Source organism: Arachis ipaensis, chromosome B3 (genome assembly GCF_059453495.1).
Source record: "Arachis ipaensis isolate K30076 ecotype BB chromosome B3, ASM5945349v1, whole genome shotgun sequence".
Lineage (NCBI taxonomy): Eukaryota > Viridiplantae > Streptophyta > Magnoliopsida > Fabales > Fabaceae > Arachis > Arachis ipaensis.
Genome location: NC_142438.1, coordinates 29,562,501 through 29,584,728, shown reverse-complemented (window position 1 = coordinate 29,584,728; position 22,228 = coordinate 29,562,501). Strand labels below are relative to the sequence as shown.

General features: G+C 33.9%; 3 protein-coding genes across 3 annotated transcripts in view; 2 read left to right on the top strand and 1 right to left on the bottom strand.

Annotated features, from left to right (window-relative positions):
• Positions 1-22,228, bottom strand: part of LOC107632782 (diacylglycerol kinase 4-like) — a 34,393-nt gene that overhangs the window by 11,184 nt on the left and 981 nt on the right. Inside the window, exons 2-11 of the mRNA XM_016336437.3 lie at positions 21,564-22,041; positions 21,111-21,233; positions 20,484-20,621; positions 20,312-20,397; positions 19,443-19,530; positions 18,717-18,792; positions 18,436-18,518; positions 18,243-18,313; positions 1,282-1,359; positions 1,069-1,156 (exon numbers count right to left, since the gene is read on the bottom strand). Of these exons, the coding sequence (XP_016191923.2) occupies positions 1,069-1,156; positions 1,282-1,359; positions 18,243-18,313; positions 18,436-18,518; positions 18,717-18,792; positions 19,443-19,530; positions 20,312-20,397; positions 20,484-20,621; positions 21,111-21,233; positions 21,564-22,041 (1,309 nt within the window). The remainder of the gene's footprint in view (positions 1-1,068; positions 1,157-1,281; positions 1,360-18,242; positions 18,314-18,435; positions 18,519-18,716; positions 18,793-19,442; positions 19,531-20,311; positions 20,398-20,483; positions 20,622-21,110; positions 21,234-21,563; positions 22,042-22,228) is intronic.
• On the top strand, positions 5,411-5,961 carry LOC148570160 (uncharacterized). The gene is made up of 3 exons (XM_088508388.1): positions 5,411-5,654; positions 5,726-5,807; positions 5,919-5,961. The coding sequence occupies exons 1-3, from the start codon at positions 5,411-5,413 to the stop codon at positions 5,959-5,961; spliced, it is 369 nt and encodes a 122-aa protein (XP_088364514.1).
• Positions 12,876-13,426, top strand: LOC148570159 (uncharacterized). The gene is made up of 3 exons (XM_088508387.1): positions 12,876-13,119; positions 13,191-13,272; positions 13,384-13,426. Exons 1-3 carry the CDS (start codon positions 12,876-12,878, stop codon positions 13,424-13,426), a joined length of 369 nt encoding a protein of 122 aa, XP_088364513.1.

The window sequence follows — 22,228 nt, the reverse complement described above, 5'->3', positions numbered from 1 at the left end:
CGATCTTAAAAGCTACATCTGCTATAATAAAAAAAACTTTTTTGGTATCCCCTCTCTAATGATGTGACTAAAAAGACTTTTTCATTAATTGTGAATTTTGTATAATTAAATACTACACATAATTTTATTCGTCAAGTTTTATCGCAATTGGATTCGAAGTCAAGCCTAAGGATACTTAAGATTGAACACAACCTAAATCCGAAGAGTTTGAGCCTTCAGTAGCTATAGAAGTGATAAAATCTAAGCTCTAATACCATAAAGGTATTAGATCTAGTTTGGAGAATTGAAAACCTAGAATAATATAATTAGAAATGAAAGAGAACACGAAAAGAGTAAAGAGTGAGTGATCTCTATAAGCAAAGTCAATCAGTTACAAGTGAGGTATATATAGACATTTCTATTATATCAATGACCATTCTATTCTAAGTGCCTTAACTATTTCTAGATGAGTCATCACTCTAAAAGTTTCTTATGTACCTCTACTAGATTCACCAACCTTTCTATGATATTTATGAGGAGCACCCTACTACCCCTTTAGTACTTTAAATCGTAGTCATTCTCCAACCTCTCTGATTTGCTTGTATGTCGTGTTCATTGTAGAAGTAATGGGTGCTCACCAAGTTGTTGCAAGACATGGACATAGTTCTAATGTTCATTTTTTTTTCCTTTCTTTAAGCTTTTCTTTTATTTTCATTAATTTTCTTGGTACTAGACATTTCTAACTTATGGCTTCTTACTTTGTTTTCTTTCTTGGGTCTTTAAATTATGATAGTTTCAGATATAAATATTGTAAATAATTTATACAAAATAGCTTTCAATGCATAATATCATGCTTTTCACATATTAGAGAACTATTTAGGATCTTCATAATTTTATATTGCTTTCATTGTATATTATCTATTTTATTGCTAAACATTTCAAATGTAACATAGCTTTAATTATTATCAGTTCAAATTGTTCAAAGCATTTAGCACTTAATTTTTTTTAGAGACATTTTGGATTGTATTATAATTATCATGCATGTTTCTTGTAGTTTGTGATTATCAAAATGTAACGAGTATATATTACCTTTTCTAAATATTCTGGTTTCAAATTACCCCATGGATTTCGTCCACTTCCATAACTATGAAGGTTCAAGGCTACTATTGCCCTAACACTGAAAACAAATAACGTAATTGTTTAATATAAGAAATTAATATTATCTGTTGTACATATTTTTATTTATTATTTTAAAAATTATTGACATACAAATTTCATATATGATAATAAGTAGTAGTATACCTTGTAGGAACTGGAATGCGCTCCCATTCTGAACTATTGACCTTCTTGACATGCATCCGCAAAATATTCTTTAGTCCCCTGATGCCAAAATATTTTAATTAAAATAGATTTATTGATTATGAATAGGATAAATATATATAGGCCAATATATACTTTTTTTTTAATATTCTACTAAAAGAAAAGGACCTAATTTAATAGAGAAAAGATATGTCACAATCAATAAAGTTAGTAATGCTTAAAAATCTTACTGTGAAAAAGGTTACATAATTAAAAAAAATACTAAACTTATATCATGAAACAAAATAAGAGGCATAAAGGAAAAAAAAAAAAAGAAAAAGATGTAAGAACATGTTTTGCATATTTTCAGTTCAATACAAATAGAAGTTAAATAAAAAATAGATTTATTACACCACAATGTTGTTTGGATAGAAATACAATATATTGAAAAAAGTATAGTCTAGTAACTATGTCTCGAATATTTTCAGTAGAATAATATGAATAATTATTTCTATGTCAAATTTTATCTCTTCTATTTTATGCACATTATCATTCATCTGGTCAAGGAGTCAAATATACAAATCTCTATACTAAATTAGGCAACAAATTTAACCATGAAGAGGTTGCATGTTCTAAAATCAGAAAACAAAATATGCATATCCATTGAAAAATAATACATGTGTTGCCACTTGAACTTATTTTTTTGAAAATGCTATAGAAATTCTGAGTTAATATAATTTTGAGATAAATCTTACCATTTAAAAATTTGTTAAAAAATATATCATATACACAAAAATATTTATTTGAGACAGGCTAATAAAAAAAGTTAAAATTGTTTAATTGAATAATATATTAGCATAGTTGATACAATAAATAAATTAATCCAATAAAAAATCTCTAAACATAGTGATGTTATTGTGAATTGTTAAGATATTTAACTAATTTTATTCTAAATAAGTGTCGTCATTACTATCTAGAGCATAAATTTTATGTTTCATGAAGGACTTTCAAATAATTTATTAATTTATCCTTTCTCTTGATTTTGAAGTACTTCATAAAGACAATTTATATAACGACTAGTAACAATATCAAGCATATATCTTGTATTCTTGTATATCTAGGCAAGAAATAATTTTTAAAGCTAGACATGTCTTCTTTTCCTCCTCCCTCTCAAAAAAGTGCAAATCAGAATATTCTGGCCTTTTATACATTATTGAGTTTTAATAACATGTTATATCATATAAATAATTAATTTTAGGAAACAAAAACCTTGATATTTGATACAAACTAATTTTATCATAGAATTGACCTTGAATATTATTTTGTTGTTTTATAGTTTTATTAAGTTAGAACATCGAAGGTATCATTTCCATTAAATAAAATAAAATTTATATTAACAAAAAAATAGAATTTTAAATTTTATGGTATTTCTAAAAAATGATAATTACTCTTATACAATGCAAGATTAAAGGCCTTAATATCAATGACTATGTTATGATGTAAAATAAGAATATTCTATGTTATTATTTTAAGTATAGCTTGTGATTAAATTGTTTGATTCTAGGTTAAGTAAATTCATAATTTTAAGAATTGTCGATTTTTTCTCACTCACACAAGAATGTAGGATAAGAATTAACTATTGGTGCATTAGATTTTAGCCAAAATTTGACATAAATTCATGATCAAACTTTCAAAAGGCATACATTATATATATTGTGTGCTTGTATGATTATCCAACCATAGAAATATAAATTAAGTGTCAACAAAATTAGTATAATACATAGAAAAAAAGGATAACGGTAAGAGGTACAAATCAGGACAAGTAAATAAACAATATAGTTTTATCAAATCTTCTAACAACCCTTTCAGGTTCTCACTCCTAATCTATTTTCTTATATTGTCTTTTTTTTTTTTGTAAATGGTTATAGTGATGATCTTTCCGACCTACTAAATAAAAATGGCCTACATATAGCCATGGAGGACAATTGGTGTAGTTAAACTATGTAGCTATATTTATATAGAAATAAAGATGTCCATCTTGTATGTATACTCTTTTTATGTTATGAGTGTTCTTGAGAGGAGTTCGAGAGAGCATTTTTGTCATTCAAATAATAAGAGAAAAAATAAAAATCTTGTGAAGTTCAAAGGTCTCCTTACAAAAAGAATCATATTATATCGATCTTGGATATTTGATTTGATTTGACTGGATAATAATATTTGATTTATTATAATTGAATAATAATTTCTATGAAGATTATATTTTTAGAAAATAGGTATGAGAGTATATATATATATATTTGTTTTATGAAACTTGTATAATTTTAGAATATTTCATTTATCTCATGTTTATACACATTTTGGAAAATTAATTTGAGATAGAGTCGTTAAAATGTGTATTGTTTTATTTGAGGATAAATTAATTGTTTGCTTGAAAAAAGCTTTGTAGAATTGAGATTTTGGATGTAAGAGATCAGAAGTATGAGCATGTTTTTCATGGGGTGATAATAATTTATCGTGGATGTATAAGATTATAAAATTGATGACGTGAATGACAAAAGACTCCCAAGACCATGAGTTAGCTTATAACATTATTGATTTTTTTATCATATAAATCATTTATATTTTCCATGTATTAGCGACAATCAAACATGGATGCGTACAATTCACGATGACTTAATGTGCTATCAATTTGATATTTATTAAATTTGATACTGTGACCATATATGCAACTATTCTAATTTGTATGTATGGTCAGACATGCAATTCTCGAATAGTTTTCCTCTAAAGAAATGTGACAGGACACTCCTTTGACTTTTATAAACATTATATATTTGATTTTAGATACCCTTTATGAAATGCACAGCTAGAAAATTATGTCTGGGGTTAGCTATTGGATGTGTCGAATTCTGACATAATAATTGACACATGATCTCATAGCCAGTAGGATAGAAATGCATCATGTGCATTTGTTTGGATTGCTTGAATTTGCATAATTATTAGGAATTACCTAATACCTATTGTAAGACCCAGAACCTTTGAAAAGTATTTTTATGATCAAGTCTCAAATCATATATAAATTTATAGCCTTAATTTCAAAAATTATTTTTATTACAGATAATTAAGGCAAGTTGTGATTTATTGAATTTGAGACAAGTTATGATTTATTATCTAATTTTATAATTATTGGATTATTTTCTATATTCAAATTATAAAGTTGGTAGTTGTGAAATAATAAGGGTTTCTATATGATATGGATTAAATAATTAATATTTTAAATATTAATACTGCTACTTTGGAAAAATAAAGGATTTAATCAGATTATTTATAATTATTGGATTTGAACATTTTATTGGAAATAAAATGTGAAATACGAGCAAGTGGTATTTCTATACATTATTATTGTTGGATTAAAATTTATATCTAATTACTATACTATCCCTACTTTTATTTGAAATTACAAAACTAACCCTATTACCCTAATTCTTGTTGTCTAAATTACCAAATTAACCCCCCAGCTAAACCCTAACCAGTTGCTCTCTTCCCCTAACCCAATCAGCAGCCGCAACCTCCTTATCCTAAACACAGACACTCAGCTCACTGAAAGAAAGGAAAATGAAAGTATGGGAATGAGAGAAAGCAAGGGAAGAGAGAGATCGGGAGCGAGCTGTAGAGGGAAGAGGGGAAAGGGGGAGCAGCGCCGGTGGGTACCACAGGCACCGTCGCTGCTGTTTGTTGCCATATGGGAGAGTGAGGGAGAAATGGAGGGCGAGAGGGAGAAGATTCATGCGCCGTCGGAGTCGCTTCGTCACCGCCGTTGAGGTCCTCGCCATCGCCGTTAATGGAGGTCTGTGAACAGAGGGGAGACACGCGAGGAAGGAGGACGCCGTCGCGAGGAGGGGTGTCGCCTCGCTGCCGTCGCTGATGAGCGCAGCCGCCGTCGATCTGGTCCGAGAGAGGGAGAACGTGAACAGAGGGCAAGACGGGGAGCCACCGCCGCTGTTTGCTGAACCCACAGTGCTCCCTATCGCCTCTGCCATCTGACACCGCGCCGGACCGCCACGCGTGAGGAGCCGGGCTGTCGCTGCCCTTCCCGTCACAGAAGAGAGAGCCCAAAAGAGAGAGAGGTTGCGCGATGATGGAGGATGGTTCCACCACCCTTGCTGTCGTGCCGTCAGAGTCTTCCGCCATGGCCGCCGGTCTCCTAGCTGCTGCTGTGGTTGGGGGTCTGCTGTGTATGGTCGCCGGAAAACCTTTCTGCCACCGGAGCTGCCCTGAAACACCATCGGAGTCTGACAGCGCCGCTACCGGAGTTTTGAGGCCACCGGAACCACTGCCAGAGGTTCTGGCTACTTCTGCCGTCGCCGGAAAAGTTGCCGGTAAGGGTTTCATTTGTGGTTTCTGTCATTTTGGGTTTCGAGAAGATTTTGATGCTGCGTGGTTATTATAGTTGACCCACCGGAGCTTTTGGCCACTACCGGAGCTGTTGCCGGGTCGGTCCGGAATCGCAGCTGCTTCATTTTGTTGTTTCGGTGAGTAATTATGTTTCGAAATCCTGCGTTAGTGTCACGTACGTGTGTTAAAGCCTTTACGATATTAATGTTCTTAAGATTTAGTAACTGAGGTTGCTTGTCGTAAATTAGAGCTGTTTGTGCTGCTGCGGAAATGTGTGGGGCTGTGCTTTGAAGCTGCCTTTGATTTCGGGTTGAGGCGGAAAGGACTCTGTGAGACTTTTGGGTTATAGATTTGCGTTTTGAGGTAGGGGCGCTTTCCGAAAACTATAGTTTATTATTGGAATTATTACATATGGATACTGATGTGAGATATGGTGTATTTAGTGATTGTATCGGCCTTATGTATTATTTGATTGACTCGAATGTTTATGAATGTTGGTTTGGCTGAGTTGTTGTGCGGCTTTGTGAAATGTAATGTTTTGAAGCTGATTCTTTAAATATTTGAAATCTGAGTTTAATCCGTTGAGGATTGATTTGAATTGAATTGATTATTTTGATGATGTGAAAGATAGAATACCCTTGAAATTCAGCCTGGGTTGTTTTAATTGATTTGGTTTTGATAAATTATTTATTGCTGAACTGATTCTTTAAAGCTTTGGAAATGAGTTAAATCGGTTGATATTGAGTTGACTTTGAAATGGTTTTCTCGAGATATGCCACTGAGGCGACTGTTGGAATTTACCTTGCTTTGAATTGGTTTCTGGTTTTGAGCTGTTGAAAAGGAATGAGAAACGGTTTAGTTGGGACCCGAACCGGGTGGCAAAAGTCCAAGTTTTAGGGGAGGTGCTGCCGAAATTTCTGCAAAATCCTAGTCGTGTTTGAAAAGTTATTTAAAAAGGGCCGGATCTGAGAAATTGTATTATGTGATTTATTAAGAGAATAATTATGTTTTCAAGCTTAATTTATTTAATGAACTTTATGCGTTGAGTTCGGCCCATTTAGAAATGAACTATTTTTACCATTTGAATCACTGAAGGAAAGAATGATGCTCTAATATTGATTACAATATAAAAAGGGTCTTTTAGTGATTTCAAAGGAATCTAGACTTTTGATTGAGTAATTAAGTTTGAGGCATTTTGGAAGAGTTAGAAAAAAGGATTCCAAAAAGAAACCTGAAGGTGATTTGATTCAAATGAACCGGTTCCGTTTCAAATGAGTTTATTTTAGGACCGGGTTGGAACTTGTGATTTTGTATGGTCGGTTTCATAATAAATTCAGTTTAAATTGCTTGAACCGAGAATCCATGATTTTAATAGTTTCAATGAATTTTAAGGAATTGATATAGGTTGACCTTCCCTAAAGACTTGGGACTCTGCCGAGAAACTTTTGTTATAAAATCCCATTGTAGGATGGGTGATTTTGAATATCTCAAAGAGGCTTTTAACTTACCATGATTATGGAAGTTTTGGAAAGAGGATGCCGAGAGTGGCATTGTTTTAAAAGGGGAATTTACCTTGAGTAAAAATGGCTTATGAGCCTGAGATAATTTGAGAAATGAGATCTTTAAAGCCAAGGCTGAAAAGAGTTGAAACTTGATTTCAAAGTGAAATGAATTGAGAAAATGATTTATGGCTTAAATGCCGATTTCATGAAGTTGATGATTTTGAATGTGGAAGTGCTGTTTTGTTAAGAGCCGGAATGGCTGTGTATGTTTATACATATTGATTGGTTCTGGATTGAACCGTGAGCCGGAATGGCTGTGTATGATATGAATATTGGCTGGTTCTGGAATGAACCGTGAGCCGGATGGCTGAGATGGATGTTGATCCATGGATGAGATTGAATTCATGTTTATGCTGAATCATTGATAAATGTGAATGTTGCATTTCCACTATCTGAGATACGAGTTTCCCTGGGTAGTAGCAGTGGCTAGCCACCACGTGCTCCAGGTTGAGACTTGATACTCTGTTGACCCTATGTCGTAAGTGTGGCCGGGCACTGTGAAAGCCCCGGATGAGCTCGCCCCCGTAAATATTCACCAGTGAAGGTGATGGATATGGATCATGATTATGATCAAGTTTATGATGAGTATAACTCGAGTTGGGGATGCGCGACAGAGGGACAGTCCAATGGTTAGCTACCAGGACTTGTCGGGTTGGCTCTATAACCGACAGATGATATCATCAGCCACTAGGGACAGGCATGCATCATATGCATTTGTGTGACATTGGTTGGGTGTGCATATTATACTTGGTTTGCCTATGTGATTAATTGCTAATTGTTCTACTTGTAATAACTGTTTGTTTGTGCTTGAACTTCCTATTTGTGTTTGCTACTGGGATTCTGTTGGACTGTGGTGATTGGTTGATTGTTGGATTGTTTGGGCCTAGGGCCGTGGTTGGAATGAGATAAACCGATGGTTGATTTCGGTTTATGTTTCTGATTTGGAATAAAATATGAAAGCCTATTTTGGTTCCGCATAGATAAACCGTTTTGAAAGGCTTTTGAGTTTTTGAGAATTGAACGGTTCTTCTTTCTGAAAAGATTTCCGACTTTACTTTCATTGTAAACCGTTGTTTTTTTAAAAGAGGCATAAGACGGTTATGAGTCACTGGTGCAATTATCTTTATGTATCCTATTACAGTAATTCCCAAAAACCCTCTACTGAGAACCCTTTCAAGGATGATGTTCTCACCCCCCTACATTTTTCCCCTTTCAGGATATGGGCGCAGAAGTTACGAAGAGCTTATTTAATTGTTGTTGTGATGCTCTATATTGTTTTAGTTATGGTTTATTGTACCCTCGCCTTTATCTTGATATAATCTGTAAGAGGGATAGGAATTGTATTGGATTATGTTTGTAATATTATTTATATATAGGTATGTATATATATGGATGTACTCTTTATGAGTTTTTGTAAGTTGTATGGTATTTATGGATGTACGTTATCGAACGGAAGTATCTTTGGGAGCGGTATTGCGGTTTAAAGTTTTAAACAGGCTCATATTTTAGTATTAAATAGTATAAGTGTCGTCGTAATGTCCGAGCTATCAGAGTTACGCAGCCGGAAGCGTGAGCTTTGGTAGTTAGGGTATTACATTATGGTATCAGAGCAGTTCTTCCTGTAGAGCCTGAGGAATGGACTGACTATGCTTCAATTGCATACTCTGAGAGTTTGTCATGTACTAGGTCTTGTTGAATGACGAGGATTAGAGCTTTATGCACATGACGGTCTATTGATTTAACGCTGTTAGTCTTGCATTGCATAATTCCTGAGATTAAGTTTGGCCGGCTTAATATTAGTGAATTATGTATATGAAAGCACTAATGGGTTATCATAGGCGATATACGAGTTTTGAGTAAAGCGAATCGCGGGTGTTGGGAACGTTGAAAACTATTTCTCGAGGCTATTCAGTTGTGTGTCTTGAATTCTGTTCGAGTCGACCTGTTCCTTCATGTCCTAATTTGAAGTTCTTGTTTTCTAATCCTTTTGAAAAGTAGTTTGATTTTTCAACTTTATTCCTCTATTCATATGCATTCTTGTTTGATCTTAATTGCATATGCTTGTTTGGAATCCTTGTTGCGTCTATCTTCCTCTGTTTGAGTTCTTCTTGATTCAAGTATTCTTTGATATAGCTTTGAATTTGTCTTAATGCGCTATGCCTTTTAACTTCGGGTTCTAAGTCCATTCTTTGAGAAATTGTTGATTCAGTTTTTCTCTTACTTGATAGTGATCACAGCCAATTTTGAGATTTTATAAATTGCTGTTGATTAGATATATACTTTTCTATATATGAGACTTTGAGATTATTTATACAGTTTAACAACTATTTCTTTCTAATACCTCGCCTGTACTTTTACTGGTTTACGGAATTGCACTTACTTTAAAAGTAAATTTGACTTTCTAGTAATTTTACAATAGTTCCAATGTACATCTTCATTTGATTATGTATTTGAGGTATTCTTCAAAATTCTGGAAAGAAAGGGGATTTCTCGCTTTTATCCCGGTTGAGTTTCATTTGATAAACTTTACTTAATTCATTTTGATTTGAGTTTGATTTAGCATACTACATGGTTTATGCTATTGTTGTTCTTTTGAAAATGTTGGACTCATAGCTTTCTTCTTATGATCAGACTCACTCCTTCTTAAGCTTTTCACCTCTATGACTGTCATACATGATTCTGTTTTTAACTAATCTTTTACATCTTGTGAAATTACCATTGATCTTGGTTTGTCCTCTCTTGTGAATCTCATCCTTATGTGGGTCAGTTTGATTCGTTTCAAGTTAGTGCATTGTTTATTCTCTCATTATCTCTACAAGAGTTTTTAGTCAAAAATTTTCATTGAGAAATTACAAATGATTGAGTTGTTCTTTTCTATGACTTTTGTATTCTTTTGGATCAATTTAAAACTTGTTTAATGTTTCATGTCTAGTGGATCTTGTTTGAACTACTTTAAATTAAGATCCTTTCTTGCAAGGCTTGACTCCTTTTTAGTACATCTTAAACTTCTTGAATGTTCTTCTGAGATGGTGATTTCAAGAACACTTTTGGAGTCTTGTTTTGAACCTTTTAAAGAAGTTTTGAATTCTCCTTGACGAAATATTAAACGGAATTTACTTCTGTTGTTTGATTGAGATTAAAACCATTGTCCAATTTTGACGAAATTAATTTAAAGTTGGCATGCGCCATTTTAAATGAAGTTTTGGAAAGCTTCCTTATTTAGTGGAAACCGGTTTGTTTGTAACACACCACTTACTTCCTTACCAGATTGTGTGCAAATTTTTACCTTGGAGTTTCTTTTCTAAAAGGAGTTTAATTTTCTCTTTCATCCTTGCTACGGATGTTATACACGCTTGTTTGAATATGAACCTTGAGAATTTTTGAACAAGCCTTTGATTTCTCTCCCGAGTTTTATGAACTGCTTTTGGTTAAGTTGTGCATCTAATTATCTTCCTAAAATATTTGAAGAAATATTTTAGCCTTTAGCCAAACCCGTGTGCACCTTGTTTTTAGAACTCTACAAAATCTACTTCAACATGAACTTGCATTAAAGCAAAGTCACGATTATGCTTTTGTTACTCTCTTGAAGAATGTTGTTTAACTTCTCTTTCAGACTACGAAGTGATATTTTTACACGCTTTCGATTCTTTTAAGGACAATGTATTCGGAAGTATTTTAATTATGCTCTTGAGTTCTGTGAGCTTTGTCTTGGGTTTGAGATATCCTTTTCTGTAAACCTCATGCTTCCTCGACTCAACTTGAGTTTGTTTCAAACTGATGCGCTGGTTTTCTTCTTATTGATCCTATTGAACTTCTTTGATCTAAGGGTTGTCTTTGAAGTTGTCAATTGAATTGTGTCTAGCAAACTTCATTGCTTGAACATCCTTGTTTATCTGGAATTGGATATATTCTTTCAAATCTATGAGTATTGTCTTTGACAATTGTCTCTCCTTTCTAAGATCTTGTATCCTTCTGAGTAGACTCGAGAATTGTTTGATATCACGTGGGACTTGTAGACGTAGTGACGTGATGTGTTAGTTCTTTAAGACGTGATATGTATATACGGAAGTTGAAACGGTAGGTGTGCAACGTTATGAGTTGTGGGTGTTTTGTTCCTTGCGAACGGGTTTGCGGTCGTTAGGCTTATGATCGGTATGGGGATTGTTAAGTGCTTGATGGAGTTGGAAGATTGAAGCTTTGAGGTTGAGATGAGATTAGTGTGCGGATGTTGAGCACGTCATTGTAACCTCATCCTGTTTTATAACCTTGAATGCCTTGCCTAACTATCACATGTTTGACCCATGTCACCTTTTGCATTGAGCCTACCTTGTAGCGTTTGCTTTGCACTCACACTTCTACCTTGGCATCCTTATGCATATGACAATCAAAGTATTTGGGAACCGTATAGATGTTTATATTTTGAGATATTTTTGCTTCTTCCTTAAATGTATTTAAGGGTGAACTGTTATGAAATTTCTTTCGTCTTGTATCAATTTTCGAGGGCGAAAATTTTTATAAGGTGGGTGGAATGTAAGACCCAGAACCTTTGAAAAGTATTTTTATGATCAAGTCTCAAATCATATATAAATTTATAGCCTTAATTTCAAAAATTATTTTTATTACAGATAATTAAGGCAAGTTGTGATTTATTGAATTTGAGACAAGTTATGATTTATTATCCAATTTTATAATTATTGGATTATTTTCTATATTCAAATTATAAAGTTGGTAGTTGTGAAATAATAAGGGTTTCTATATGATATGGATTAAATAATTAATATTTTAAATATTAATACTGCTACTTTGGAAAAATAAAGGATTTAATCAGATTATTTATAATTATTGGATTTGAACATTTTATTGGAAATAAAATGTGAAATACGAGCAAGTGGTATTTCTATACATTATTATTGTTGGATTAAAATTTATATCTAATTACTATACTATCCCTACTTTTATTTGAAATTACAAAACTAACCCTATTACCCTAATTCTTGTTGTCTAAATTACCAAATTAACCCCCCAGCTAAACCCTAACCAGTTGCTCTCTTCCCCTAACCCAATCAGCAGCCGCAACCTCCTTATCCTAAACACAGACACTCAGCTCACTGAAAGAAAGGAAAATGAAAGTATGGGAATGAGAGAAAGCAAGGGAAGAGAGAGATCGGGAGCGAGCTGTAGAGGGAAGAGGGGAAAGGGGGAGCAGCGCCGGTGGGTACCACAGGCACCGTCGCTGCTGTTTGTTGCCATATGGGAGAGTGAGGGAGAAATGGAGGGCGAGAGGGAGAAGATTCATGCGCCGTCGGAGTCGCTTCGTCACCGCCGTTGAGGTCCTCGCCATCGCCGTTAATGGAGGTCTGTGAACAGAGGGGAGACACGCGAGGAAGGAGGACGCCGTCGCGAGGAGGGGTGTCGCCTCGCTGCCGTCGCTGATGAGCGCAGCCGCCGTCGATCTGGTCCGAGAGAGGGAGAACGTGAACAGAGGGCAAGACGGGGAGCCACCGCCGCTGTTTGCTGAACCCACAGTGCTCCCTATCGCCTCTGCCATCTGACACCGCGCCGGACCGCCACGCGTGAGGAGCCGGGCTGTCGCTGCCCTTCCCGTCACAGAAGAGAGAGCCCAAAAGAGAGAGAGGTTGCGCGATGATGGAGGATGGTTCCACCACCCTTGCTGTCGTGCCGTCAGAGTCTTCCGCCATGGCCGCCGGTCTCCTAGCTGCTGCTGTGGTTGGGGGTCTGCTGTGTATGGTCGCCGGAAAACCTTTCTGCCACCGGAGCTGCCCTGAAACACCATCGGAGTCTGACAGCGCCGCTACCGGAGTTTTGAGGCCACCGGAACCACTGCCAGAGGTTCTGGCTACTTCTGCCGTCGCCGGAAAAGTTGCCGGTAAGGGTTTCATTTGTGGTTTCTGTCATTTTGGGTTTCGAGAAGATTTTGATGCTGCGTGGTTATTATAGTTGACCCACCGGAGCTTTTGGCCACTACCGGAGCTGTTGCCGGGTCGGTCCGGAATCGCAGCTGCTTCATTTTGTTGTTTCGGTGAGTAATTATGTTTCGAAATCCTGCGTTAGTGTCACGTACGTGTGTTAAAGCCTTTACGATATTAATGTTCTTAAGATTTAGTAACTGAGGTTGCTTGTCGTAAATTAGAGCTGTTTGTGCTGCTGCGAAAATGTGTGGGGCTGTGCTTTGAAGCTGCCTTTGATTTCGGGTTGAGGCGGAAAGGACTCTGTGAGACTTTTGGGTTATAGATTTGCGTTTTGAGGTAGGGGCGCTTTCCGAAAACTATAGTTTATTATTGGAATTATTACATATGGATACTGATGTGAGATATGGTGTATTTAGTGATTGTATCGGCCTTATGTATTATTTGATTGACTCGAATGTTTATGAATGTTGGTTTGGCTGAGTTGTTGTGCGGCTTTGTGAAATGTAATGTTTTGAAGCTGATTCTTTAAATATTTGAAATCTGAGTTTAATCCGTTGAGGATTGATTTGAATTGAATTGATTATTTTGATGATGTGAAAGATAGAATACCCTTGAAATTCAGCCTGGGTTGCTTTAATTGATTTGGTTTTGATAAATTATTTATTGCTGAACTGATTCTTTAAAGCTTTGGAAATGAGTTAAATCGGTTGATATTGAGTTGACTTTGAAATGGTTTTCTCGAGATATGCCACTGAGGCGACTGTTGGAATTTACCTTGCTTTGAATTGGTTTCTGGTTTTGAGCTGTTGAAAAGGAATGAGAAACGGTTTAGTTGGGACCCGAACCGGGTGGCAAAAGTCCAAGTTTTAGGGGAGGTGCTGCCGAAATTTCTGCAAAATCCTAGTCGTGTTTGAAAAGTTATTTAAAAAGGGCCGGATCTGAGAAATTGTATTATGTGATTTATTAAGAGAATAATTATGTTTTCAAGCTTAATTTATTTAATGAACTTTATGCGTTGAGTTCGGCCCATTTAGAAATGAACTATTTTTACCATTTGAATCACTGAAGGAAAGAATGATGCTCTAATATTGATTACAATATAAAAAGGGTCTTTTAGTGATTTCAAAGGAATCTAGACTTTTGATTGAGTAATTAAGTTTGAGGCATTTTGGAAGAGTTAGAAAAAAGGATTCCAAAAAGAAACCTGAAGGTGATTTGATTCAAATGAACCGGTTCCGTTTCAAATGAGTTTATTTTAGGACCGGGTTGGAACTTGTGATTTTGTATGGTCGGTTTCATAATAAATTCAGTTTAAATTGCTTGAACCGAGAATCCATTATTTTAATAGTTTCAATGAATTTTAAGGAATTGATATAGGTTGACCTTCCCTAAAGACTTGGGACTCTGCCGAGAAACTTTTGTTATAAAATCCCATTGTAGGATGGGTGATTTTGAATATCTCAAAGAGGCTTTTAACTTACCATGATTATGGAAGTTTTGGAAAGAGGATGCCGAGAGTGGCATTGTTTTAAAAGGGGAATTTACCTTGAGTAAAAATGGCTTATGAGCCTGAGATAATTTGAGAAATGAGATCTTTAAAGCCAAGGCTGAAAAGAGTTGAAACTTGATTTCAAAGTGAAATGAATTGAGAAAATGATTTATGGCTTAAATGCCGATTTCATGAAGTTGATGATTTTGAATGTGGAAGTGCTGTTTTGTTAAGAGCCGGAATGGCTGTGTATGTTTATACATATTGATTGGTTCTGGATTGAACCGTGAGCCGGAATGGCTGTGTATGATATGAATATTGGCTGGTTCTGGAATGAACCGTGAGCCGGATGGCTGAGATGGATGTTGATCCATGGATGAGATTGAATGCATGTTTATGCTGAATCATTGATAAATGTGAATGTTGCATTTCCACTATCTGAGATACGAGTTTCCCTGGGTAGTAGCAGTGGCTAGCCACCACGTGCTCCAGGTTGAGACTTGATACTCTGTTGACCCTATGTCGTAAGTGTGGCCGGGCACTGTGAAAGCCCCGGATGAGCTCGCCCCCGTAAATATTCACCAGTGAAGGTGATGGATATGGATCATGATTATGATCAAGTTTATGATGAGTATAACTCGAGTTGGGGATGCGCGACAGAGGGACAGTCCAATGGTTAGCTACCAGGACTTGTCGGGTTGGCTCTATAACCGACAGATGATATCATCAGCCACTAGGGACAGGCATGCATCATATGCATTTGTGTGACATTGGTTGGGTGTGCATATTATACTTGGTTTGCCTATGTGATTAATTGCTAATTGTTCTACTTGTAATAACTGTTTGTTTGTGCTTGAACTTCCTATTTGTGTTTGCTACTGGGATTCTGTTGGACTGTGGTGATTGGTTGATTGTTGGATTGTTTGGGCCTAGGGCCGTGGTTGGAATGAGATAAACCGATGGTTGATTTCGGTTTATGTTTCTGATTTGGAATAAAATATGAAAGCCTATTTTGGTTCCGCATAGATAAACCGTTTTGAAAGGCTTTTGAGTTTTTGAGAATTGAACGGTTCTTCTTTCTGAAAAGATTTCCGACTTTACTTTCATTGTAAACCGTTGTTTTTTTAAAAGAGGCATAAGACGGTTATGAGTCACTGGTGCAATTATCTTTATGTATCCTATTACAGTAATTCCCAAAAACCCTCTACTGAGAACCCTTTCGAGGATGATGTTCTCACCCCCCTACATTTTTCCCCTTTCAGGATATGGGCGCAGAAGTTACGAAGAGCTTATTTAATTGTTGTTGTGATGCTCTATATTGTTTTAGTTATGGTTTATTGTACCCTCGCCTTTATCTTGATATAATCTGTAAGAGGGATAGGAATTGTATTGGATTATGTTTGTAATATTATTTATATATAGGTATGTATATATATGGATGTACTCTTTATGAGTTTTTGTAAGTTGTATGGTATTTATGGATGTACGTTATTGAACGGAAGTATCTTTGGGAGCGGTATTGCGGTTTAAAGTTTTAAACAGGCTCATATTTTAGTATTAAATAGTATAAGTGTCGTCGTAATGTCCGAGCTATCAGAGTTACGCAGCCGGAAGCGTGAGCTTTGGTAGTTAGGGTATTACACCTATTTGTTCAACTATGTGCTACTTGTCTAATGGATTTAATTGTGAATTGGTTGTGTTTGCTATTATTTGTATTTTCCTAAACTAATTGGAGGTGTTGGAGAAAGGGAATGGTGTTGAAACTCGGTAGTATTTTTATTCTTGAAGGCATTGATTTGGATCGTGTGAGAAAAAAAATAAATTTTGATAGAGATCAGAATAAGTATAGCCTTAGAGGAAAGGAACTATAACAAAAACTAAAGAGTTGGTATGGATTAAGATTTTAGCTAAACTCTCAAGTATTAAGTATTTGGGATAGCCAAGAATATCAATTATTTGGATTGTGCTTGGGGATTGTTAAGAGACAAAAATGGTAATGGGAAGAAATGGACTTGCAAGGGAGATTGCAGGCCAATGGTTAAGATTATGAGCTAGAGAGTAGTGCTTAAAGGTTTAGATTTGTAACCCTTGTTATGTAGTTATTATCTGATTTCAAAGCCCTGCTAGGAACCATCAGCTTCTCATGCATGGCTTAGATTTTTTATCATAGTAGACTTTAACAACCTTCAAAGTCAAATCTGGCGAGTTCGTACCACTTCCTGTGTTTATTCTATTCTTCGTAGTTGTCTCTCACTATTGATGTATTTCTTGGTGTCAGTTTTAAGCCAAGAGATGGGATTTTATATATCCCGAATCGTTTTAGTTTGAGATTCATTTTTAGGTTGTCTTTTCCACGGGTTAGGCCCGGAAATTATTATCTATCTTCTATATGCATTTATAATTATTTTATCATTTGTATTATTTGAATTTGAAACTCTCAATTTGGAAAACTTTTCATTCTTACACCACACCACTTCTTTTGTATTCATGTATTTGTATAGTATTTATATTTGTATAAAAAAGATCTCACAAATGATGATGATGATGATGATTATTATTATTGTTGTTGTTGTTGTTGTTGTTGTTGTTGTTGTTTAAGATAGATGTTACCGGTCTTAGTAATGTCCTCACTAATAATCTATTATGTTTTTGCTATAATGGGCTCATTAGTTAGGGTGTTATATTATATGTGAAAGTTAATTAAGAATATTTGCAACTTTTTATTTATTTTAAAATTTGAGTTAATACTCAAATTAGTCTTAGAAATTACACGCGTATCTTAATCTGATCCCTTAAGTTTTAATATGTGAATATTTGCTATTAAGGGTATGTTGAGATAGACTGACATCTGCCACACTAGACTATCTAATAGCTATCGAGGTAAAAAAGTTCCAATTTCCACACCAAATAATCATTGGAAAATCTAGCATGGCAACTGTCAGTCCATCTCAGCACGTTTTTAACGATTCTGTGATGAAACAAGGTCAAGGACCAGCATGAGTCACAATGCTAAGTTGCGGGACCAAATTGAGTATATCAAAACCGCGGGACAATTTTCCTGAGCTCTAGACATGATTTATTTTTAGCCGGGACAATGCAACCACTTTAAAAAGCTAATTAAAGAGTATTGTTTGATGTTAACAAAGGCTAATAACAATGATAGGAGATCTTATCAATAATATATTGAATTAGATCAAGGTGACTTCATGTTTCAAGTATAGTTGTTAATACAAGCGCTTGAGTTTTAGTTGAGATTTAATGGAACATATGCTAAACTTGAAAAAAAACTATGCATGATGGAGTTTTTGGGAGTTCAATATATCTTCTAAGTGTGGATTATAATTTAGATAGGTGAAGACATAAAGTTGTGTGTATCTACTCTTCTAAAAATCCAATAGGTTTTCCTTATATTGTGGTCTTTTTATGTGTATATCTTTTAATTTAATAAAAATATAAAAAAAAATTTATACCTAATAAGTGAAATAAGCATTTTGTACTTAAAGCTAAGATAATGTTAAAAAAACAAGTATAAAAAATGATAAGAACAATTATTTCTACTAAATATAAGAACTTTTGTTTCTCTGTTTTTACCTTAACTTTGGATCACTTGTGCAAGGAGTAAGGAACCAACCTTGGGTGCAACTATAACCTGAGTAAATGATCTACAACAATAAAAAAGAAAAGGCAAAGAGTTAGTTACCTTATTTGCAATTCAACCTTGTGCAAAGGTACAATTTTAAAGATTTTTTTTTCTAAAATTGCTTTAAAAATTATGAGTTGTTACCTTATTTGCAATTGGACCTTGTGCAAGGTACGGTTTTTCATTTCTCAAATGATGAAACCCATAAGCCACTTGGGCATCCATTCCTGAAATAACTAATCTCTAAGAGTAATCAACAAATAAAATTAGACATTTGTTTTAGGTTTTAATAAATTTGATATTATTTAGTATTTGAAAACTTTTATGTTTCAAATTTTGAAATGTGATGGTGAACATGATGCATTCAGTATTATAATCAATGTGGTCATAAAAATATATAAAAAAATAAAAAAATACCAAAATACCTGTGCTAAAATAATTGTAAAAGACGCCATCATAGCATATAACTTTCTCCGGCAGTCCTTCCTCGTCTTCTATGTCCTGCAAGTATGATAAAATTCATAAGTTGCAAGGTATAACGTAAGTAAAATTTGAATATAGAAAAATCAAATAAAAAAAATAAATATGCATAATTATTATATAAATTACATGTTTGCTTTATATGTTCATTTACTGAGAAAATATACAATCAATTAAGGAGCTCTTATTATAAAATCTTATCTTAAGAACAAGTATCCTTCAAATTAGTTCATAATAATTAAGCTTTCACCATCAAAATATGTGTCAACAATCTAGTTATGTAAAGGATTGTTATCATATATACTATTGTTATACAAATATGTGAACTATACATGAAGTTTGAAAAAAGATATTTGTAGTAATAGTTATGAACTTTCAAAGGGGATAATTACAGTTATAATGATTAAAATCTATGTCGTTAAAGCATATTAGAACAAAAATTATATAAAAAATCTCTAACATAATATTCTTTAATTAAAGTGAAGACATTTGGTGAAATTATATTTGATTTTTCTGTATTTTGTAAGATAAACATTATAAACTTTGCTTTTTTCTTAATTTACAGGAGACTAATTTTACTAGAACATATAAAAAGGAAAGATGATGATGTTGATTTTCACCAAATTTTAGAAAATATTAGTGTAATTTTTCATAAAAAACTATATTGCAACCTCATCAAAAGTGCACCCTTCTATTTGCTTCAAAGAATGTGGTGGCTCTACTATTGTTCCTTCGGGCATTGTAATTGAAATTCGCCAACTGCATGAAAATTGTCAAAATAATTAATTTCTAAACAATGCTTGATTTCTTAAAATTGGAGATGGTGCAAAATTATTTAGTCTGCTTGTTAAAAGTATGACCATGGACTTTAATTATAGTAATAAAAAAATTTATGGTACAAAAGATATTTTTTTTTATCTTTTATCACTCTTTATCAACTGTTTTTAAAACCAAATGTAGAAAATATACAAAAGAAATCTATAAAAAATAATGCATATAATATTTTTCTTTATAAAAATATTATACATGAAAATAAACACTCAACTAGGGTGATTCCTAGTGTAGTTATAGAGGACAATAGCCACTACCACAATTTTAAATATCTTTATTAAAATTTTATCTCTTTTGTAATTTTTTCGTCTATCATTTTTCAAAATTTCAGGACTAACATCATAATGTATTAGCTTTTTTTATGTCTAACAGTCCATATGTATTCTTTATTATTTCTTAATTTATTATATTTCACTTTATTCAAAAGAATAAAGAAAGTTTGAAAAATACTACAAACACTAAAGTGAAAAAACATATTGTTCCTTGTCTCATAAATTGTCTAATTTTGTCCTAAACTACTCAAAACTAGAAGTTGTTTTCATACTAAATTATAATAATATGTTAATCATGTTCGTTCAATATCTGCATTTGAAAAGAGGATCATATCAAAAATCAAGCAATGTCCAACAAGATATTAAGCTCTAAACAATTCTTTTTTGAGAAATCAATTAAAAAAATATAGGATCTAAATTTATATTATAATATATACCTATCCAAACGACAAATTGGACCAGTACTAGCTTTGTAAAGTGTTCTCTTAATTGCTTGTCTCCATGAGAAAGGAAATGAACCACCCTAATACCACAAGAAAAAAAGACACATTATAAATTAGTCTTTTGTTTCAATGAACGTATTATTTCCTAATTTATGTAATTTCTTACCCATCCAAAACTCCTAGAAAGATCATTGCCTGTACCAAGTGGTATGATTGCAACAGGAGGAACTGGTTCCCGGCCATATTTGTGAAGCTCTGTAAGGCATCCTAATACCCATCCAACTGTACCATCACCTCCAGCAACCTATCAATTCAACCGTATCTATTCAATACCATCAACAAAATAATAATAAAAGTTTTTTTTGTGTGCGAAATATCTTAACATCAATCATAAAAATATATTTGACAAGGGTTATTTTATTTGCATCATGTACAATCACAACTTTTATTTGTCAGATATTGGTCTACATGCCTATCTAAAAGTTCTAGCCTAAGATTCTTTTTATATAGTAATATGTGAGCAACTAAGTTAATAGTGTTTCATTATCTCTACATTATTTGTATCCAACATATCATTAAAAATCTATTTTTTAAAATAAAAATCAATGCACTCAACTTTTAAGTATTAAAAGGAGGTACTCGATAAGGAATTTAATATTATGAAATAAAAAATTTGTGATTATAGAGAGTTCAACAAAAATACAAGTATATTTCAGTTCAACAAAAATACAAATATATTTTACATTCTATCATATGGAATAATTCAATCATCACGAACACAATGAACATATACCACAATCCTTATTCTTTCACGAATCTCTCTAGCGCAGGTATCTCCTTTATCAGCTAGCATCTCTAAACATTTTAACCCATATCGGATAAATTCATCTGGCTTCACATCTACTAAATCTAAAACCTGCATCACAACTTAACATACATAAATAATATTGTAATTGTGTAATAAAAACTTTACAACAAGAAGACAAACTCAACCAATATTTTTTTTAATACTTCCTACCTCATAAAATCTCAGAATGGGTTGTGATAGAAACAACTCAACGCATATTAAATATTAAATATATTGAAAAGAATCTTGTTAAGAGTTTTGTCATATTTAATTTATATCATAGAATAATTTCTTACTAAAAAAACATAAACAAAGAAAGAAATAAATTATATGTGCCAAGTTTAAACCTTTTTTTAGAATTATGAATTTAAAATAAAGAAGACATGAAATGATAATGACCTGTTCCTCACTCATGAGATGTTGGAGCCTCTCTTTGAGGACAGGACCATGGCGGCCACCACTACGGGGATTGATGAAGACAACGAGGGGTGTTCGCTCTGCGGTGATCTCATTGTCCACAGAATCAATTGTACGAGTTTCTTCAGTAATGAGATCTTGAAGACGAATGCTATCACGCATTGCACAACGAAGGTATTGTGGCATTGTAAGGTTTTGTCTAAGATTTTCCGTGTCAATGCGAACATTGGAAAGACCACATCCGCGTAACGAATTTACTAACGTTGATGATCTTAATGGGATCTTGATATATGTGTCTCCTGTTGTCGATGACGAAGGTGATGCAATTACACTGAGGTTCTCTTCTCCCTCTACATCTTTTTCTCTATCTTCTATCGGATTCATGAGGAAAAAACTATACGATTTGATCGATAAATGTATTGAAAAAATGTTCTTCTGTTCAAGGTATTCAATAATGAATCTATTACCGTATTACAAGATATAGTATAAATATAAAGCCTGAGGTTGAGAGAGAAAGAAGCAAGTAGAATGAAATAGAGTAGGGGTGGTTGTGGGGACAAACAAGTTCAATTGGGTAAACAATAAATCATCCTACGTCCTTTTTAATTACAGAATTAATTAGTGACCTAATCATAATGCTCATGCAC

Coding starts and splice junctions, on each gene's coding strand:
- LOC148570160 (XM_088508388.1), top strand. CDS start 5,411: ATGATGGAGGATGGTTCCACCACCCTTGCTGTCGTGCCGTCAGAGTCT. Junction 5,655..5,725: donor CGTCGCCGGAAAAGTTGCCG/GTAAGGGTTTCA, acceptor TGGTTATTATAG/TTGACCCACCGGAGCTTTTG. Junction 5,808..5,918: donor TGCTTCATTTTGTTGTTTCG/GTGAGTAATTAT, acceptor GTCGTAAATTAG/AGCTGTTTGTGCTGCTGCGG.
- LOC148570159 (XM_088508387.1), top strand. CDS start 12,876: ATGATGGAGGATGGTTCCACCACCCTTGCTGTCGTGCCGTCAGAGTCT. Junction 13,120..13,190: donor CGTCGCCGGAAAAGTTGCCG/GTAAGGGTTTCA, acceptor TGGTTATTATAG/TTGACCCACCGGAGCTTTTG. Junction 13,273..13,383: donor TGCTTCATTTTGTTGTTTCG/GTGAGTAATTAT, acceptor GTCGTAAATTAG/AGCTGTTTGTGCTGCTGCGA.